General features: G+C 37.1%; 1 protein-coding gene and 1 long non-coding RNA gene across 2 annotated transcripts in view; both read left to right on the top strand.

Moving 5' to 3' along the window:
* The first annotated feature begins 166 nt into the window (after positions 1 to 166).
* Positions 167 to 637, top strand: LOC136259136 (uncharacterized). The gene is made up of 3 exons (XR_010703222.1): positions 167 to 263; positions 331 to 453; positions 518 to 637. It is a non-coding gene; the product is annotated as an uncharacterized lncRNA (long non-coding RNA).
* A 1243-nt stretch (positions 638 to 1880) lies between these two features.
* LOC136259111 (uncharacterized) overlaps positions 1881 to 22740 on the top strand; it is a 35797-nt gene continuing 14937 nt past the window's right edge. The window contains exon 1 of the mRNA XM_066052534.1: positions 1881 to 3235. Coding sequence (XP_065908606.1) covers positions 2009 to 3235 — 1227 coding nt within the window. The 5' untranslated portion in view covers positions 1881 to 2008. The remainder of the gene's footprint in view (positions 3236 to 22740) is intronic.

Genomic DNA, 22740 nt, shown 5'->3' on the forward strand with positions numbered 1-22740 from the left:
CATAACTGCCTCATCGTTGTCAGAGAATATTGAGACTGGTTTTTGGGTGATGTTAGTTCATGGGCCACACCTACTCCTTTGTGGTCCCTACTATACTGTACTATCGTACTGCATGATTAATTACTCTTGCAAACTTTCAGATGTTGATGGATGCACGCATCATTTGCACAACTGTACACAAAAGTGTGTAGAACTGGATGGTGGATTTGCTTGTGATTGTAATAAGGGGTATGAACTGGAAAGTGATGGAAGATCTTGTAAAGGTATGCTGTACTCAAAATTAGTGATTAATGTAAACATGCTTATCATTTGTACAATACTTTGCAATAGATATAGATGAATGTTCTGAGGGACTTTCAAAATGTCATCAAGTTTGTAAAAACATAAATGGCAGCTATCAGTGTGATTGTGATGGTGGCTATAGACTGCATGCTGATAACTTCACATGTATAGGTACATACAGTTGTACAATCATTAATTTTTATCTATTTATATACTCCATCTATGTATTTGGTAGATATTAATGAATGCGATGTTAGAAATGGAGGATGTAGTCAAGTTTGCAATAACACATTGGGTAACTACAGATGCTCATGCAATGATGGTTTTCAGTTGCAATATGATGGTGTCAGTTGCATTGGTAATTATGATTCATATATCATTTGTGTTTTGTAATGTTGATCATGATACGGGTACATGTGCACTTGTAGTTGATGATAAAGCTATGTAACCACTGAGTAGCTATAAAAGATATAATTTTTATATATAATTATAACTGTGCTATAGGTCAACAATGTCCACCTTTAATGAAGCCAATAAATGGAAACTATTCATGTAGTGAATTGATAGTCACTGGGTCTACTTGCAGTTTTCAGTGTGATCGTGGATATCACTTACTTGGTTCTGTACAACGTAGATGCCTTGGTAGTAGCAAATGGTCTGGTAATACCACATCTTGTGAGATATTACACTGCACACAACTAACCAATCCCGAAAATGGGATTGTTCTTCTACCTTGTTCCACTGAGCTAAACTCAGCCTGCAGGATCAACTGTCTTCCAGGATTTTATACCACCACACCTAATCCTGGTCAACAATGCATTCTGCAATCTGACAATACAGTTGCATGGTCTCCTTCTCCAGTATGTGTAGGTTAGTGAAATTTTATTGATACACCTGTGGCGTCACTACGGTATAATTATTATATAACTTTAGTGTTTCACTTCTATGTATCTCAAGTTAATATGTCATGGTAGTTTTAATCCTGTAAAAAGTACTGTACACACACAATGCACTTGTATTGAAAGTGTCAAATTTGCTTTAGACAGTGGCATTCACAGAATGCTTTGATATTTGCAATGGAGTGTTATTCTGGTAAAAGACCATACACACAAAATTTTACAACCAAATTGCTTACTTTGTGACTAACTACAAAATTCTAATTACAGAGTCCATTGTCAAAATTACTGAGACATGCATTGCTAGAATTCTTCAGTGGATGCACAGCCCTCAGGAATAATATAATAATCACCTCAATGTTTCATCATCACCTCAGTAATTATTACATCATTCCTGAGGAGTGTTTATCCACTGAAAAATCCTAGTGATCAATGATGTAATATTCACCTCGGCTCTACTTGAGTGATTATTATGTACATCATTCCTTTGGGGTTATTTATCCACCTACGTAGCACTGCATGTCTTACATTAAATTTATTTAGATAATTCTGGTTAAAAACTTTTATTTGTTACACATTTCCTAAAGTATAAACAAAATAAAGGCAACGCACACAGCATGTTTGTAGTTAAGCCTATCAGTTATATACAATTGTCATCAATTAGGTTTTCTTATTTTATAGAACGGCAAGGTTGTATTCCAAATCCTTGTAAGCATGGTGGAGAATGTACATATTCTAGAAGCAATACAGTTTCCTGCAACTGTGATCAAAAAAGATATACTGGTGATTTATGCAATACATTAGTAATTGATGTACCTAAAATTCCAGCAATGGTTGTAAATTCCCCCACTACTCTTTCAATTTCTGCTTGGCCAGACAGAGCAATTATTTTGAACATAACAGCAGATAGTGCAGTGAAAGTTATTCCTTCCTCTGTGATGTTCACTGGTATTGTAACAAACAGGGATATTTCAGTAATGGCAAAAGAGCAAGGGTTATATAAATTGGAGTTCACCATTGATGATCCAACAATAGATTACAAACCTATTCCACCTGCTGTTGTCTTAGCCACCAAGAATCAGAGATGTTTCAGACGTAGGAGGATTATGTTAAGACCAGGTTGCTGTCAGGCTACTGAAGTAGAGCTTGGATTAAAGTTTGAATGCCCAAGTAGTGGTGGTAAGGTTGTATTAACCTCAACGTGTGGCTGGATTACAAATAATGTACCATATTCAGGAGGAATGATTTTTAGCTCTAATAATGGATTTAATATGCCAATTGCTATAACAGGAGCCAAATTTCAATCAAAAGAAGACCACATAGACTTAGTTGGCATTAATTTTCGAGATACTTGCACAATGTGCAATACTAGTGGAGGATCAAATCACTCCTGCAATACTGCATTCACAGCTGTAAAAGATGTGCACTGCTACCTACATCACGATTCTCTAGCATTCACATACCTCAAAAATTCAATTTCTGTGATTCCTAAATGGCTCAAAATTGATGTTTTACAAGGAACTCACAGTCATGATATAAACAGCTACATGGTTAAATTGGTACACTCTGATAGCTTAAATGCAATAAAAGAATGTAAATTTATGACTAAAACATCTAAGGGGTTACATTCAGTTTTGATTTACACTGGCCTTTTAAAGGTTCAACTCAACAGACAAAGTAGAAAAATTCTACCTGGCACATCTCCAGTTTGTTTTGCTATTAATATTTGTGAAGCAGCAAACACTCCATTCTATTTGAGCATTCCAGATCATGCTCAAAATGTAGTGGAATCGTATAATTTTATGCATGAATTAAAGATTAAACAATGGGCTGTAAAATTTCACAGTATAGCCATGAGTAGTTCAGCAATGACTGCAGTTTCCCACCAAGTCACACAACAAGTTTACTGGAATGGACTAGCTTTCATTTTATCCAAACAGCCAACACTACACATGATTGCCAATATACAGCTTTCTAAATTGATACCAAGCAGAGCTGCAATAGCTGATTTAACATTTTCAGGAGACATGTACCTGTCTCACAATAATTTTGATGAAGTAAGTTGCAACTACACTAAACACTTCTGTATAAATGTAATTTATTGCAATGTAGTAAATTAAAGCTAACATGTCTTGGTTTGGGTATACAATAAATGCAGTGCAAACCTACGTACTATACTACTGTAAATGAGGATAATATGCATGATTTAGGAAAAAAGAGAAAATAAACCAGTTTTTTGTTTTTAGTCTTAGCATCATCATTAATTGAAATCCATATGCTTGATTCAAGTTAGAGTATGCACAAACCAGTCTAGTAGAACACATGAAATGTGATTACATCATAATGGTTCAATATACAATTCATAAACAAGTTCAGCAGGGTTAAGATCACTAGATCCTTCACAAAGCACAATCATGCTGTGTTCATGAATAGCGCATCAGAGTTCATAAAAATATATATTACACACTCTTGGTTGAAAGTCTTGTAGTAGAGAGTAGAAAGTAAAAAATTATATTAAAGATGCTATACTGTAGGTTATTGCACAAATCCAGGTATCTGTGCTATTTTAGAGACCTAAGGAATGGCACAATAATCACCGAGGGCATAGCCTAAGGTGATTATTGTACCATTCCAATGCTCTCTAAATAGTGCAGATACCTGGATTTGTGCACAAACTGATTAGTCACGTGGCTCTGGTCACTGCCAGTGATGGAGGCTTCCTGATTGAATTGGTGCTAAAATAACTCACTGTGCTTGAAAATCAAACCCTTTCATTATGCTCAAGATTATACTGAAGTGTTGACTGTTATCTTAGAGCACAGTGTATATCTGTAGCTATGACTGCCCTGAATGGTGAATAATCAATAAAGAAACAGTAAAAAAAATTAATATTAACATTGATTTCTTGATATGAACTGTTGTAACAATATGTAGTTACTGTATACTGTATTTTTGGCTTACGTATTGCAAATTTTAATTGGAAACCTTGAACATCATCTTATTGTGCTTGCATAATGCTTGATACTTTTGCTAGCTTATTATGTGCAAAATAATTATACTGGCATTGTTGGTGTTCACAGAATTACTGAAGTACTTTACTATTCAAAGTGCTTGGTAACGGCATTACCAGGCACGGATCTAGGATTTATAAGGGGGGGGGGTTAACTCAAGGTACTTCATCTCTTGGGTGGGCACACCTTCCCAGCATCCGAAGCATGCTGGAACTAGGGCGTCTGGGGGCATGCCTGCCCAGGAAATTTTAGAAAAATAGATGCTAACATACTGGAATTTAGAGCCAGACATTTCCACATAAAATGCATATTTCTGCCTGTCAGAGTACCGTAGCTGTATATTTTTAACCATCTCAGCTAAACCCTGACTAGTTTGCACAATTCAGTGGCGGATACAGGAGGTTGCAATGGTTTCAGTTGAAACCCCCTCTGAGAATAGCACGCGCCCCAAATTTATTAACGACTTGTCGTGTGGGTGATAAAATCACCATGAGTTATACGTGGTGTGTTATAGGAGGACTTTCTACTGGCGAAACTTTCACTTTTTCCTTTGAGATCGCAATTATGGCATTGAAAAGTAGGTTGTGACCTTTTTTTTTAGTTTTCAACTTACAGCTAGGCTGAAGTTGAGTGGAATCTGAAACCAGGGGCGGATCCAGACTTATGGAAAGGGGGGTCAAAAATGAACTGAGGCACTACATTGTTTCTGGTTTGATAAGGTGAGACCAAAAAAAAAAAAAAGGTCACAACCAGTTGACAATAGCTGCCCACCTCACCAACCATGAATTTATAGCTGATAAAGTACATAAAAATCCTTAAATAGCTCACTACACACTGCTCTAATACTGTGACTGCTTTATTAGAGTGACTGCTCTATTAGAATATTTCGAACTTGGTATACTAAAAATTTTTGGAAGGGGGTCAAGAGCCCCCTTTGATCCCCCCTGTATCCGCCCCTGTCTGAAACCCCTCTGAAATTTTCTAAATCCGCCACTGCAATTTTTTTTTTTTTTAAATCACTCACCATTATCTGCTGTATCCAAGGAATGGATCACCACAGTTTCAGCCTTCTGTGGTGTGTATAGTTTTGAACTTACAGTGCTAGAAAGGTCTATACTAAAAATAAACTACAGGCACTTGCATTTGCAGCCATAACTTCTGTTTGGATCAGTCTACAAAGTTGGAATTTGGCTTACAATGTTCACAATGGATTGGCAGATCAACCAAGGCATAGTTTCCTTGCAGTCACTTGCGCGTAGGCGTATGAAGGCGGTTTGGTAGAAGAAACGATGACAATCTTGTTTATGTTTACTGCGTCATAAACAAAATTAATGCATGTGACACCCACCCATACTGTTGAAGCTACAAAACGAAAGAAATGTTTTCAAACTCTCCATGAGCAGGCAAATAAGATGGTATATAGTTTCAAGGTGGCGCTGAACCGATTAAATCCAGCCACACAAAACAATTTGTTTCAACCCACGCACTTAATGAGCTATTTTAGGGTGGCTCAAAACTTTGCTAGTGTACAACTTAATCTACGTCTTAAAAGCTGTTGTGATAGCCTTTGATACTTTAGTTTAGCATACAAAGTTCCATGAAATAACACGCCTTCATTTTTCGCCTATAAGACTCGCAAGTATTAACCTGATTTTTAAAATAACTTGGCCAATGAACAACCTAGCGCTAAGCCACTTCAGTTCCAACCATTTCTCACCTTGTAGAACAATTCTACGCTTTCTTTTTCTCTGATAACAACATGGAAAGTAGTGAAAACGCACACCCGTTGGCTACAACATTGGCTAACAACTCCATCAAACCAGAATCGCGAAAATTCGAAACGTACTATTGTAGAGTATCGCTTACCCGATGCCTATACCAACTTTTGATGGTCTGTGGTGCATAATTTTGAAGTTATTTAGCAAGAAAGGAGACGGTGTGACTAATCAGGGTGCGGTCCGTATAACAGTAATCACGTGATGGCAGCTGGTGCCATTTGCCAGTGAATTAACCAGAGTTGTGACAAGCTAATAGTTTTAAAGCGTGAATAACGTTAGGTGTATCAACAAAAGTAGCTGGACAGTCTGACAGAGCTTGTTCTGTTTGTCAACTGAGACGCTTCGCTGTGGTCTATGAATTTCCGCATTTGTTCGTGCATTACCACAAACATGCTGTACAATGAACTTTGTGCGGCTGCCCTTAATCGGTTCAGCACCACCTTAATCGATTTGAGTCTTCCTTCTTCAAGTACTTGCCCGGTAAAAACTTGCGTTTCTTGTAGCATGCGTAAAAACTCGGCCGATTTTACGAATTATTTTTAAATTACAATTTTCTGGTGGGGTCTGTTCTACGGAATGGAATGGAATGGAATGGAATGATGGAGTAAACAACAGAACAGAATGCTTTTTCAAACTGAAGCTTGCAGCTTACCATAGCTGTAGAAGTTATCGGTGACACCTCCAGCAGGTAATCAAACACGATCAAATGTACCCCAAGAAAGATAGAAACAATTTAAGGATCGATTGTGGGTTTTTGTTGGTTGTCATTAGTAACGAAGCACTAAGCTGACTCAATGCGTTCATCTTCAGATGTATCAAGTAGGGAACTTAATTATGACTTGTCTTTACTAGTATGTGAGTTGTTCTTTGCTTATTTTTGACTTCAGAATGCAGTCTGGGGTCCACTGCCTTCTAGTCAGCATAATCACTAGCTATGTAGTTACACTATGTTATAGACGGGTATAGCAAGTAGGCGTGGTCACCTTATGTAACATGAATAATCCGTCCGTCATTTTTTAGGGCAAAAGATGTTGAAACTCAACATGAGTGAATGAGTGTTCATACTGCCAACCAGCAGTTGTGCTATTGGATTAAATGCTACAAGGAAGTAATAAGGGTGGAATTCTTCCCTAGGGAATTTGAGACTCGCTATCCAGCGCTGGGAGAGCTGGTTTTTCATTGGGGTGAGCTATTAGCTAAACCGGATTTGAGTACATGAGTGGAACCAAATGAACAGTTTTAACAGTCACTAAACTCTGTAGTGAATCAGGTCAACACAGCAAAAACTGGTGCTCTTGAAATAAGAGTATTTTACTCTTGAAGCTAGAGGATTTATGTTTCCCTGGGGCAAGCACACTTTTCTTAAATTAAGGCTCAAATTAAGTAATGGCGTGCTAAATATTAGAAGATATTATACTAATAATAAGAGCTATTATACTAATAATAAGAGCAATGCATTAAAAGTTAGAGTATCTAGTCTAATAAATATCTCTATTTTTTAGTAGCAGTATACTTATTTCTAGTAGGACACTCTTGGATCTGGTTTCTTATTATGTGTCCCCATTATGCTCCTGGATGTCCATTTGATCACACTATGGAATGCATGTAACTACAGGAATGTTAAGACATGTAACAATATTTAACAGTATTTTTGGTATGAAATAATAACTTACAGTACTTGCATCTGTCCTTACTAAACTCTGTTATCAAAATGTATAAGAAACCTATATCAAGCAGCATTAGGTTTCATTGTGGGTTTTAGTTTATACTAAAGTTTGCAGTAATCATTCAGTGACATTCAAATCGTATTAAAGTATACTGAGCACATCACAAACTTAATCATTGACATCCTTAAAAGTTGGCACCCTGTGTGGGTGGTTTGTATCTCATAGGCGGACCCATTGCTGTACAGGCAGTGCCATTCAAAATGACAAACTAGCCATGTACTTTTGTCTAAATGCATCTCCCAATAGATATTAAAGCTTGTTGGGAGAGATGCCCTAGATAATAATATACTCAGTGCTATTGCTACTGTGACATAGGAAGGCCTCTTGCAAAAAGTGGAGAACGGGGGTGCATATGGGATTCAATGTTACACAGACTTTTGTGGCATAAGTCATTGTATTACCACTTAGATGATTTGTTCTAATTTTTAGAATGTATGCTGACATAAAATAACTTCCACAAACAAGTCTAACATCTAACGATAAGGTTATGAAAGCTTATTATATACTTATCATCTTACATTAATCATATTTTGAAGCTTAAATTAAATGCTCAAACTTATGATAAGCAAAGCATACTAAAATTTAGAAAGCCCATAATCTTGTTTTAGCCTGACACCACCTAAAATTAGAAGTTATGTTTGCACTCAAGAACATATTCACTATTAATAAGTATGCTATCTCTCAGTATGAGAAAGCAATTGTGAATGCTAGATCTTAGTACGCAGCAGTGCCAGGTATAGAGTAATCGGTTTCATAGGTGGTGGAGACAAGGGGGCCATGCCCCCCCCCCCACACACACACACACACACTTTTGTGGGACACTGTTACTCTATAGAGCATTCACAGTATTCAGAGAAGCAGTGTAGCAAGCTACTTAGCTACGCAAGTGTAGTTATAAAATAGGAGATACAATTGGTGGAGAGCAGCTATTGTCAGCAGACTGTGACTAGGGACCCGTCGATTTCGCCAGCAAAATTTTTGGCATAATGGTTGAGTAAAAGCAATGAGCAAAATGCTGGCATAATAGGTGAAATTTTTGTGAAGTGGACATAAAAATTTCACAAAAGATCGAGATACTCTAATAGAACAGTCAGACACGCTAAAATATCAACAATGCATAGCTAATTGTTACAAGAACAGCGAGTGACTATCGAGCTACCCTAATAAAACAGTCACACATGTTATGCAATATTAGCTGTTACATGTTAGAAATAATTTCTGATCGAGATACTCTAATAGAACAGTCACTTTAAGGCGAAACTGTAGCTTTGCACTTGGAAATATTCAATTAACAAAGATCAGTGCTGAGCAAAATTTATAATTCTTGAGCAAAATATGGAGCATAATAGGTGAAAAATAAAAGAATTGCTGGAAAGAAAAATAGGTAGAAAAAAAAGCAAAATAGACTGGTCCCTAACTGTGACCTTTTCCTTTGGACTTCAACTTACAGCTGGCCTGGTCCCCTCACTCTTTGACCTGCTCCACCACCCCTGATATGTTTAGATTCTACTGTGATTCTACTGTGGAAATCTTTTTAAAAATTACGCCATACCTATTTGAAATGTTGTTGCTCGCACCTGACCAGCCCAATTTTGCACAGATTTTAATTTAGAAAAGAAAAATATTAGATCACGTGGCATCTTAAAATTTGCTTCAAAAGAGCGAGATACTCTAATAGAACAGTCAGTTGGTACAGTTGTGATCTCAAATATAATGCTAGCGTAAAACTAGCATGTTCCTCACCCCTGGCAAAGAAACTCTATGATAACATCAGTGCAATGTTCATTGAACTTCAGTTATGTTTATCCGTTTTTAATAGTTACATAATGAGGGATTTGATTGGTCTGCATACAGCTTTAATTAGAGATTTCCAACTAAATTAAATAATAAACATTCCATACATTCATTGGTATGAAAAATATTTTGCTATTTTTCAGGGTCATTTTAGTGTGAACCCCACCTCAATCAGTGGTTCCTATCAAAAGATATAAGGAAAAGAAGTTGACAGCGTGATGATTTTTGTGTACAGCATTTTCAATGCTTTTTATGTATATTGCATGGCACCAAACACAATATTCAAAGAGTCATAAATCTAGATAGGAAAATAATAATGACATGAAATTTTCACCACATATCTATTTTATGGAGAACAGCATATGAGCTAGATAAAACCTCTCAAGAATGATCGCTTCTTTGTATACTGACCACTCAGAATATTACATGAATAAAACAAATGATTCATAAAGAAAACTGTGTGTGATGTGTAACACTAAGTATACACAGGTACCTAATGCATTTTCAGGGATAACTAACTAGAAAAATCAGTAATATCATGTAACATGGTAATTACTGGCATCACAAGTCACAATTAACACATACTTCAGAAACATGACATTCAGATAACAAGATGTAAGACCAACATTGTTTTAAAAATAGATTTGTTTGGACACTGTTCAGCTTTATTTGTCACATTGTAAGCACTAAGGATAATAATTATTATATAACACAATGACATCACTACACTACAAAGAGAAATTATGAATAGTTTCTGATCAAAATTACAATCACTGAAGCTGCTATAAAATGGATCAAAACAGCAGTAAATACACCAGAGTATAACAACAGGTAAGTGTGAAGCCATGTAAGGCTGGTATCACATGCCAGTCTCCACTTTTGAAAAGATTATGCTCAATCTTGAACCTTATTTTGCATTCCGTGCAAGGCAACAAACTGCTCACCTTCAAACTATACTTGCATCGATCCAGGGGGTGCCTTGAAGCCCAGGGTGATTGTAATGCTGAATTCTGAACAGTGCTAGATGGCGATTTGCCTTTAAAAGGGCCATATTTTTGTCGTAATCCAACATCAATTGTCCTCCAATCAAAAAACACATGGCAAAATCGAAATCAGCATAATTATACGGTTTGTCCAGGAACACTTTCTTCGTCCTCATCAGCCGCAGATTCATGTGGAAACACTAGGAAACTTTGGCCATCACCGGTGCCACATTCTTCTAATTAAAATTACGTATGCAATTATTTGTATGGGCTCCCTATGGGGATTTTTATTTCTCAAACTTTGATTTGCTATATTTCAATAAATACCGCATGGATTTTAATCCAGTAAAGTGCATTACGAAGTACGAAGTACGAAGCATTGGCTACCATTAACTGGAACGGCAACTTGTCAAACGTTTATTAAAGGTGTATAATTTAAGTAGCAAAAATATGTGTGAAAAATTGGTAGGTTGGAAATCGCTACTTTATTGTGACTTACTGATCTATTATATGGCTTGTAGCCAGCATGTACGTACATATCTAATTATAGTTAGCTAGCTGTTTTTTTTTTTGTTTTGTTTTTTTGCCTACCGACTGACCCATTTTGCAGTAAAATAAATCCAAGAGCAGCAACTTTTCAAATAGGTATGGCCAGTGTTGGGAGTAACGCATTACATACAGTAATATTATTACTTTTGTGGTAACTAGTAATATAACGAAATACGTTACAAAGACAGGTAATATAACTCACGTTACTTTACTTACAAATGTAACGCATTACCTAAGTAATATAGTTACTGTAACGAGTCTAATATTACGTAATAGTATTACTACAAATAATGAAGTTACTAATCTTGTTAGTTATTCTCTGAGTAACTCCTAGCCACAACAAAGTAACGAAGCATACTGAATGAAGCTTATTCACCAGCTTCTAACTTATAATCAAGATTTGCACATTGTCCAACAACGCAATCATGTCATGTGATAAGGTGGTAGTTTCACACGTGACAGCTTAACGCTGTGAACACAAAGTAATATAATATGTAATCTTATTATAGTTGCTTTATTTTATGAGTAATACGTAAATAGTTCAGTTGCAAGTAATATGTAATATGTAACTAGTTACTTTTACAAAGTAACTTGCCCAAAACTGGGTATGGCCTTACACCACAGGAATACCAGTGCGGTGGAATGTGACCAGACCATCCAAGCTCTACATACTGTAGATGAGCTGATTTTAGCACAGATAGTTATATTCTATGTAGAAATAATACAGCATCACACTGTAACTTCAGAAGTGTGATTTTCACACTGATGGTATGACTCCTGTGGTCACTTAGTGTGATGCTCATACTTCAGAAGTATGACAACCACACTAAGTGACTGCAGGTGTCATACCATCAGTATGAACTTCACACTTCTTAATTTACAGTGCATTATCTGTTTTCATCCTAGGCCGCTGGCAGGAATGCAACAGTCCTGTTTTTTTCTCTCAGTAAAATGTGATTTTTAACCAGAACAAAATTTTGTTCTGGTTAAAAATCACATTTTACCAAGAGAAAATATTTTTCTGGTTAAATATCACATTTTACCGAGAGAAAAAACAGCTAAACTTTAACTAGATGTTTAACATAGCAGTATAAGCATCCATTATCGCATAAAGTGCTGGAAGGATCGGTGGTGTTGCAGCTAAGCCAGACTACAAGTTTAACTGATCAAGGAGGGGTTATGAATCCTACACCAGAAGAGCCAAGTTACAAGAAAACTGTCAGAGGGTCACAAGTTGCATGATACACACTACAAACAATTGCAAGAGATATTTATGAATTTTGTCAGTTTTATGCATTACAGATGTTGCCGAGCATAAATCTACTAACCGAACAGGTATCATATATAAAACAGTAACTATTTTTACAATCAATGCAATAAGTCTTAGGTAGATGTATATTTCCCAACACAGAGAAAGTTTGAATGTGTAATATTTACAAGAGACTCCTGGGCCACTTCTTTTGAAATGTTGCATGGTGATTTAGGTGCTTCAGTTGCTTAAGTAGCTATAATTATAAATTCTTGTGAAGATTCAGTAACCTCTGCGTTGCTATTAGCTACTGAATAAACCGATCTGCCATGATAATGCTACTCCAACAGTATGTATCCAGATTCCAGACAGCATTGCCTGTCCACAATGCAAGCTCTACATTTGTGTGAAATGTGCATTTGAAGTAACTATATGCGTCAACTTCTAGCATTTGTGTCTCACATCATTAGACTTTGGCAGTTTGGCTGACATTCTCTAATAAATTTTCCCTGGCAGAAATCACAGTTTCCATGCTAACATTGGGCTAGCACCAAGGTAAAGATACAGAGGATTCACCATCACCCTTGAATTTAAGGTTAATGAAAACTCCATAGCTATGCATGGTCATGGTCAATCTGCCATTGTACTTGATTGATGTCTGCCTTAGACAGTAGCTGACTACCTGTCCTACCTCTGATGCAGTAAACTGGCTTTAATTGTCTCTGCTTTCAGAATTTTTGTAATGGTAGAATAGAATTCCTCATGCGATAAGCTTCAATAACTGAATAGCTACTGTGATTCTCCATGATTGAAAGAGTAACCTGGACTATGGTGACTGCATGGTCTACAGTAGATTATCAAAATTGCTATCCTCTACAGTATGTAGGAGCTTGGATATTTAGTTTGACTGACATAGCTGCTAATCTATACAAATTGCTTCACTGGCATGAGAGAACCATCATTATTAAATGAGGAAACATGTAAATACATTACAGTATGAGACCTCGGTCTCGTGCGACCACAACCAGACTCTTACAAGAGATCTGTGTGGGCACAGCAAGGTTAAGATAGCTAATTCCCGTGGTTGAATTTACTGAAGACTCCTCAGTAATGTTTTAAACAAATTACTCTCTATCTGGGACTAACTGCTGCGTGCTAAGAATCTAGCATTTACCTGATTTAATACAGACTGGCTGTTCAATTGGCTTCACTCAGAGCAGGTTAAATAGTTCACCCCAACTGAAAAAACCAGCTCTCCTAGTGCTGGATAGCGAGTCTCAAATTCTCTAGGGAGCAATTACACTTTTATTTCCTTGTAGCGTTTTATCCAATAGCACAACTGCTGGATGGCAGTATGAACACTCATTCCCTCATGTCAAGCAGCTTCATGTTATTTGCTCTACAAAAATTTAATGGCGGATGGATTATTCACATGATTTTTCACATTGCGTAAGGTGACCACGCCTACTTGTTAAACCCGTCTATAGGAAACAAGTATATGGTGACAAGCTGAATCAACTCAGTCTAAGCAGAATCTAAAGGGATTTTGTGTAGTGTGTGACATTCAGATACCACAATGAGCCTATATTGTGTTAACATCAATAACAGCGCAGCGGACTGATGCATATCAAGTTGTGTAAGATATTCCTTTAGGTTTAAGGAAGAAAATCCATCCCTCCTGGAGGAAGACTGAGTGTGGCCCCAACTAGACATTGGGTGACCTGCAGTTCGAATCCTGGGGTTGGAGGGATTTTTTTTTCCTTACTTTGGCCCCTTTTCTGTTACACCTTATCAGTCAGTAAGTCAAGTCATTAGGTCTAAGTCCATGAAATTAGGTTAGGTAATCCTAAGTGCAGCACATGTTGTTGTCAGACCTTCAGTGCTGGTCACTGTAAAGTGCTAATTATACAACCAAGTAGTAAGAATCCACCCCAAAAACACCTTTGCTGTAAAAAAAGGCGCGTCCATGAAACTACAAGTACTTGTAAAACAGCTCAGTAATTGTAGAGAAAGACCTCATGAGAGTAAAAACAACTGGCAACTCAAAGAGCTGATATCTGGAGCGGCCAAGAATAAATCTTATCATACAACTAACTGCCATGCATTGGCTGTAAAATAGGTGCACCCATCAAAGTGAAAGTAACAGGCAACTGAAATAGCTGATATCTGAAGCAGCCAAGAATGAATGTTGACATACAATCAATTGCAATTAACAAAAATTTAACATTGAACCTTTACCATTCAGCTGTGTTCTATATTCACTGTATATAGCTGCATCCTAAATTAATTTCTTTTAGCTCTAATTAACTGGTAGTTTTGCCGCCTTTTATAATAGTGTACAGAGCAAAAAAGGTGGCCAAATTACCAGCCAATTAGAGCTAAAAGAAATTAATTTAGGATGCAGCTATATACAGTGAATATAGAACACAGCTGAATGGTAAAGGTTCAATGTTAAATTTTTGTTAATTGCAATTGATTGTATGTCAACATTCATTCTTGGCTGCTTCAGATATCAGCTGTTTTAGTTGCCAGTTACTTTCACTTTGATGGGTGCACCTATTTTACAGCCAATGCATGGCAGTTAGTTGTATGATAAGATTTATTCTTGGCCGCTCCAGATATCAGCTCTTTGAGTTGCCAGTTGTTTTTACTCTCATGAGGTCTTTCTCTACAATTACTGAGCTGTTTTACTAGTACTTGTAGTTTCATGGACGCGCCTTTTTTTACAGCAAAGGTGTTTTTGGGGTGGATATCACTCATTTTTTCAGTGATAAGCTCACTGATGGAACAGCAACTTGGTACAAATTGATATTTGGAAATGAGAAAGTAAAATGTATAATAAAAAATATCTTGGGATGCACCTGTTGATTATTTTCATCTTTTTTTACAGTGTTATAAAAGGCATGGATATGGATAACTATTGACTGTTTTATTACACCAGAAGTATGAATTTGAATATACTGACTTTTCTATAGAGTAGATCTATCTTTAGAATGTGATATTCTTTTACTACAGTATTTACAATATCTCATATCTGAATGTGATAGCTAAATGCTTCAGACACCTTATGCTCAAATGTTTGTATAATTGTCAAGTGCCTAATCAAACAGTTCAAATTTACCACACAGCTAGCTTTTGACTGTTCTATTAGAGTAGATTTATCTTCATTGTGACATTCAATACAGTATCTCACATCTGTAGTAAATTAATCATACTTCAGGCATCTTATGCATGCTCAAAATTAAGCTAGCATAATTAGCAAGTCATGGGTGTCTAAATAGTTCATGGTGCTCTTATTTTGTGTTGCTGGATTCACAATTACTGAAGGCTTGTGGATTTTCTAGATCACATTATAGAAGATGTATAGAAGCTGAAGGTAAAGCAATAAGGCATCAGATAATTCAGCAATAAAACTTAGCTATAGAGCTACCTCATGCACATTTCTAATAGTACTTGGATGTATATATCGAACAAACAAATGTAATAATATAGATTGCGTGGATACACAACTTGAATGATACCTAAAATAATATTTATTTTTACTATAGAGTCCTTAAATAATTAAGTAATCAATTATTTTCATATAACCATTTGTAACATTGCGGTCACAGCTTCAGGATTGGAGTAGCAGAGAAAGGATTAGAGGACTCATGATCAATCATCAAGACCTGGGGAGATGGAAACAGTACTGTACACCCAAAGGATATCAGAGTATAGTATATCCAACCAGTGTATGAGACCAAAGCCTTGATCACCACTGAAATTAAACAAACTTTTAAACTAGCTTGATGTAGCAATCAACTTAAAACTAAAAGTTGCAGTACTTATACTTTGCTGAGGGAACATGCCCCCATGCAGACTCCCTTGCCCATTCAGCAGAATAATAAGCCACCTTATCGTCATTGAATGTTTATATTTATATCAAATACTGTGCAAACCTCCCAAAGTGGAGTATCTATATGCACGTACAGATACAAACAATTACACAAAATTTTTACAGCAGCTAGGTTAATACAAAAATATTTCAATACTCTCTTCTTAAAATCTTCTAAATTTGTTGCTTCAATAACTGTAAGTGGTAAACTGTTCCATATTTTAAGAGTTGAGGAGAAAAGGATAAACATCAAGGTGAGCTTGCAACAGGGGTGGTGGAGCAGGCCAAACAGTGAGGGGGCCAGGCCAACTTTAAGTTGAAGACCAAAAAAAAAGGTCATGGCCTGCTGACAATAGCTGCTCTCCGCCAATTATATCTCCTTATTTATAACTATACGCATACGTGGCTAAGCAGCTTGCTATACACTGCTTCTCTGGATGCTGTGACTGCTCTATTAGAGTATCCATTCCTGACTGTTCTATTAGAGTATTTCGATCTTTTTTCCAAACAGTATCCCATAAAATTGGAGGACAATGGCCCCCCTCCACCGCCTATGCTTGCAATCAGTGTTGGAATCTTTGTGAATGTACTGACTATCCTGGCCTCTATATCAGTAGGGACCTTAGCTACCACTTTTACCTTTGCTCTGGTGCCCCTGATGTATCAGCAACATACAGTAGCTGTAAGATAAAGCTAGTTAATGCCCCTATATATAGACACAGCTAGGGTGGGACTGACTATCACAGTTCCTCTCGCATTCTTTGCCCCACAATAACTGCTGTCAAACCATATGGTCAAACCATCACACCAATGATTTTAGCCGGCAGCGCACAAACAATTCTTGACAGCTTATAATAATACTATTATTAAAGTACACGTACTGCATTGTGACAATTCAAGTATCACGTGGCCTACACAGTGACTTGTTTGTACCTAAATTCTCTACAGAGTGACTTGCTGTAGCTGAACTCTCTACAGGGTGATTTGTTTATAGCTGAACTCTCTTCAGTGTGACTTATAATGCTCTGAATCTCTACAGTGACATATTTGTAGCTGAACTTTCTACAGGGTGACTTGCTTGTAGCTGAATTGTCTATAAGATTAACTGTTTGTAGCTGTATCCCTACAGAATAACATGCAATGTAATATAATTCTATAATGGAGTAAGTTATGAACGTAGGTGAATGCTCTATTAGGGTGACTTTTATTAGAGTATCTCGATCTCGCATATGTTACACGTAGTTGGCTTTGGAATCATTACCTAGTGGTTTGTAATCTGATTTTTCTGTTCTACTGCAAGGACTTCCTATGATAATGTTTCCAGCTACACGCCGATTTTCAGTTCGTTGCTCTAAGCGGTTTGTCTGGTAGGCGTGAAAACTAATAGTTTCTTTTATTCATAAACTTCGATAGCATAGTTGTGACACAGGTTGGGTTTTGTCATATCTCGATGGCCTTTAATTGGACTCCTTTCAAACCACAAAATGGCACTCCTACAATAGTTACTCGATCTACATAACAATTTTCAGCTCATTCTTTCAAGTGGTTTACCCTGTGGGCATGACAGACCTTCGACCTTATTTTACGCAAATAATCGGTCATAACCCCGTGAATGTTCATCAGATTCCTACCATGTTGGTACTGAAATTTGCCTTAATGAGCCCTTTAAGTGTGCCAAATTTCAGCCTGATTAGAGTACGCATTCGTGTTTTATGGTGGATTTTGCTAAGTATGCGAAAAGAAGTAGAAGAAAAGAAATGAAGAAAAAAAACCCCAAATTTTGGCCACTCTTATCTCGGTAATGGCTAGAGTGATTTTCTTCGAATTTGGAATGTGGATTTCCCTACCTATTTGGCTCTTCTGTAGCAAATTTGGTTTCAATCAGATAAGGGAGTATGGAGCTACAAAGGTGTGAAAATTGTGTTTTCTTTCTTCTCGTTAATATACTCACAGTGTGGCGCCGGCTTCTTGCGCCACACAACTTGATCATAGAATAAGATGGGAGAGAAAATTTTATTCTTGTTTACCTATACTGTACAACTTCAAAGGAAAATGAAGAAAAATCAATAAATTATATAGTACAATTACAATAAGGTGAACTGTAGATTAAATACTTGATAATTACAACCTTTAGATAAATTGCTCCAAACCAAAATCATAGATGGAAAAAAAAAAGACTGGTGAGATCTTGATTGATGACAGTGGTTGGAGATTAAAAGGGTGGTAATTTCTTGTTCTTCATGTGTAATTTCATGGACCAGCTGGACTAGTAATCACTTGAAAATAGACAAACAAATTTAATCTGCAGTGAAGCATGTGAAATGTTACACCTAGGATTCTTAGTTGGTATATGATTAATGTGAGGATTATGTTTCTGGTCTGACTATAGATACACTGAAATCACACATATATATATACATGTCAACGTTTGCTTGGTGGATATGGGCATGATTTCACATGCAGGAGGGATTTAGAAATTTTCAGAGGAGTTTCAGGTTCTCTGGAATTGCAACTTCAGCCTAGTGTAAGTTGAAGACCAAAAAATAAAAAGGTCACTACCTGCTTTTGAATGCTGTGAGGGTGTTTCAAAGGTAAAAGTATTATTTTGTCAATAGATAAAGCCCTAAAATAATACAGTATGTATAACTCTGTAATTATTCCACCCAGATGAATTTTAGGGGCGCACACTATTTCAGAGGGGAAAACTGCCCCTGACATGCATGAAAGACTTAATTGAAATCTTGGAGTTTGGCATTTAGCCTGATTCATGGCTGGACAGTCAGACTCATCCTTGCATTTGTGCAACAGAAAAATCAGCTCAATACTGAATACTGTACACTACACCTGACATCAGTCCACTGCACCAGCTGTTAATAACAGCATGCATGTACTTTAATAATGTTTGCAGAATATATAGCCTCCTTGCAGTGTCTGCCGAAATATTTGCTCCTCACACACTGCACAAAATTCATCAAGTTTTAGTCCAGCTGGCTCTTCCCTTTCATCAGTGTCTTCCTGCTTGCTACGTATATTTGTCGTATAACTGCATCATTATACTGATTTATGACTTGAGAAGTCGGCCCAGACTGTTTTCTAAAGTCAAAATAAGCAAAACAACTAACATACTAGTAAGAACAAATGCCCTTCTTGATATATCTGTAGATAAACCATGGATGAACATCACTGAGATAGCTGATCACACAATTAGTGCTTCATTACTAATGACAACCAACAAGAACTCACAATCGATCCTTTGATTGTTTTTATTTTACCCACTGGACTCAGCTGGAGGTGCCACTGATAACTTGTAAGGGAAGTTTCAGCAATGGAAAGTTGTAAGCTTCCATTTGAGAAGCATTCCGTCCTGTGGTTTAATCCATCATTCCGTTCCGTTCCGTAGAATAGATCCCACCTGGTTTTCTCAATACGCATACTTGTGCAAACCGGACAGGTTTTCACTGAGACAGTCACATTTTATATACTGCCTTTAGATTATATGGCTCTCTTGTAGAATGGAAGGTTTGAGTAGGTTCAGACAACCAAGCACATGATGCACCCTCTCACAATTGCATACATGATAGAATAATAATGTTGATACTGGAAACATTTGAAATTTGAATGATACTGTATGAGATTAAATCTGAGAGCATTTTCAATGGAAATTGTGTACCTGAATTAAGTATATTGGTACCGGTAATAACTACACAAGTAGATGAACAAGCCTTATAATTGTATGTATAGGTGCAGGCAGATTTGGCATAACAGAACCAACTTTTATGTTTACGCTGAATGTTCCATTAGGTGACTCAGTGCATGTTGTATTAGAGCATCTCGATCTTGTACACCTCCAATGCTGATCTGGGTCCTTGTTGCATAACCATTAGCATAAATCCACTAATAATGGGTACTGATGAAAGCCGGAATGGAACGGAACAGAATGGAATCAATCGGAGCACGCGCCAAGTATAAAATCGTTTAAAACAGATTGTGCACTATTTTCAACTGTCACACAATAACTAGAATTATGTTAGAATTAGTTTCTTTCTGTTTATAGGCATGCAAGTAATCGTTCAATCGAAAATTCTATTAAATTCCCTCCACGTGGCAAGGTGTGTAAATAAAACCTATCCAGTTTAGTTTAATCCTGATGTAGAAGTATTTCCTTACCATTCCAAAAGGTAAACTACTGTAGTATTTTCATGTTGTAGCAGTATTCGAGCCTTTTTGTACAAGTGTCGCTGGCTTTTTGAAGCGACTATAATTCTACCATTATTGGCAGCGATTTACGAGAGTTAGCAAACCGCAGTATGTTATATTAACAGTGCTTATAAAAATAGGTTAACAGCTTAGCTAAATAATCGCTGTTCAGCTTAGATGATTGTACAACACATTCCTACAGTGGGCATTAAATAGAGCCATCAAGCAAATGTTTTCTAGCATGTCTATAGCAGAAGCAACTAATTCTAGCACAATTCTAGTTAGTGTGTGAAAGTTGGAAACAGTGCACAATCTGTTTAAAACAATTTTTTTTAACTTGGCGCACGCCCCCTATTGGTTCCATTCAGTTCCATTCCATTCCAGCTTTCATCAGTATCCACTAATAATTCCTTGGAAAGATATTGATAAGGTGGGTATATGAGTATTTGTATTATTAGTGATCATATAATTATGCTACAACAAAATTTCATTATAATCCTCAGCATGTTGTTCAAGTAAAGCCTATAAGTAAAGGGGGGGTGGGGGTTTCAGCCCCCAAAGCCCACCCCCTAGATCCGCCCCTGATTACTCATCATTTATGTGTCATCTCCCAAGAGCTGTACTGCCTGCATGAAGCTCTTCTTCTAAATCGATCCCCCTAGCATTGTGGGATGTTCATTGTAGTATCCCATTGCTAGATCCACCATGAAACCGGAGGTATGATTAATCGATTGTTGTCTTCACAGTAATGTCAATTTTAGTATTTCGTGAGATGCAAAATTATTTTTAAAATTTCATTCTCCACACAAAGAACAGAATCTAACTTGCTGCTTAGCTAGATATTAGCTACAGTGGTTGTAAATGGGCAGGGTCATCCGGATTTTCTGGGTCATTTGGGTCACATTTTGTCTGGGTCAAGTGGGTCTTATCCACTTCACTGAATATCTGGATCTGACCCGGATGCGATCATGTGTGACTATAAGTTAACAAGCTTGGTTGTCTTGATGGAATGCAGTTGTAAACACTCAAGAAACTTACGTGGAGCCACACCCACCATTCAGGAATATGCTTTGCTGTCTGTGCAGGGTATGTAGAGCCACATCCACTTATCAGAATTGTACCAGCTGTGCTTTGTGGGCTGCATGCATCACCAGATTGGTGTTTCCACTTTAAACGTAGGTAACTAAGTTCTGGAAATTCTGTAACTGCATGTAAACTTACGTGGAGCCACCCTCACTTGATGATACATACATGGAGCCGCACCAACTTGATAATACGTAGCTACCCATTTCTTGTAGACATTTTTATAGTATAAAAAATGTAGGACTGACTAGTAGAACTTGTGTACTTTTAATCTAGCTCTTGGAGCATGCCTCTATTTTAATTAAACTGGGTCACATGCAGGTCAGATCCGGGTCCCATCCGGATTACTATTCGGGGCAGTGGGTCAAACGGGTCAACAGCACTGACCCACTTACAACACTGATTAGCTAGATGTTAATGTAGTTAAAAAGTATGCAGAGTAGGCACCAGCCTATTATGCTTTTAATTTTACCTATTATGCTATGCTGAAAATGTTGCTCATAATTATGCTCAAAATTTTTGCCACAGTTCCAATGTTTTGTTACTTTCTATGGATAATGATAAATGATAAACTTTGGCTTATGAACAACTGGTTAATTGTAAAAAGTACTCGTTGTGCAAGCACTGTAAACTATAATAACAGTTATGTCAGATAACTACTTAAAGCCATATCAGTGGCATCGACTGTTCTATTATTGTAAGTCAACCTTGTTCTGTGGCATGCATTTTTGCTTACAGTATGACAATTATTTTGCCTATTATGCTAGCATTATACTTGATGCTTTCAGGCACCTATTATGCTCAAAATTATGCCAGCATAATAGGCTGGTGCCTAACACAGAGTAATAAGCGAATGATTCACTGGGTTCCCAGCACAGGATTGCTTTTTCTCAAAAAGCAGAAACACGAAATACGAACTGTGACCCAGTGTGGGAAAACCGGGCTTATCGCCTATTAAAAGTATCGAGAAACGCCAGTTTTAAGTATTTAAGGTGTTGTACGTAGTTCACCAATGGTTGAAGCTATGTGTACCAAATTTTCACACGTTTCACACCAATTACTTACCTTCCACAGCATCCACTGTACAAGTAGCCAACAACTAAGTTTCCTGCCATTTTAGATAGTTGTTAAATCAAGGTTGACTGTATCGAGCGAGATGGTGTTCAAAAGTTGAAAAGGATGGTGTAGCAGTCAGTGATTGACCCAGCTCACTCAGCAGTTCACTGACCTATCGACAACCAACATCAACATCAGTCAATCAACTCAGTCACCTGCACACTGCTGACTGACCCACACTATGGTTTCTCCAACTGGTGA

Source organism: Dysidea avara, chromosome 6 (genome assembly GCF_963678975.1).
Source record: "Dysidea avara chromosome 6, odDysAvar1.4, whole genome shotgun sequence".
NCBI classification, from domain to species: domain Eukaryota; kingdom Metazoa; phylum Porifera; class Demospongiae; order Dictyoceratida; family Dysideidae; genus Dysidea; species Dysidea avara.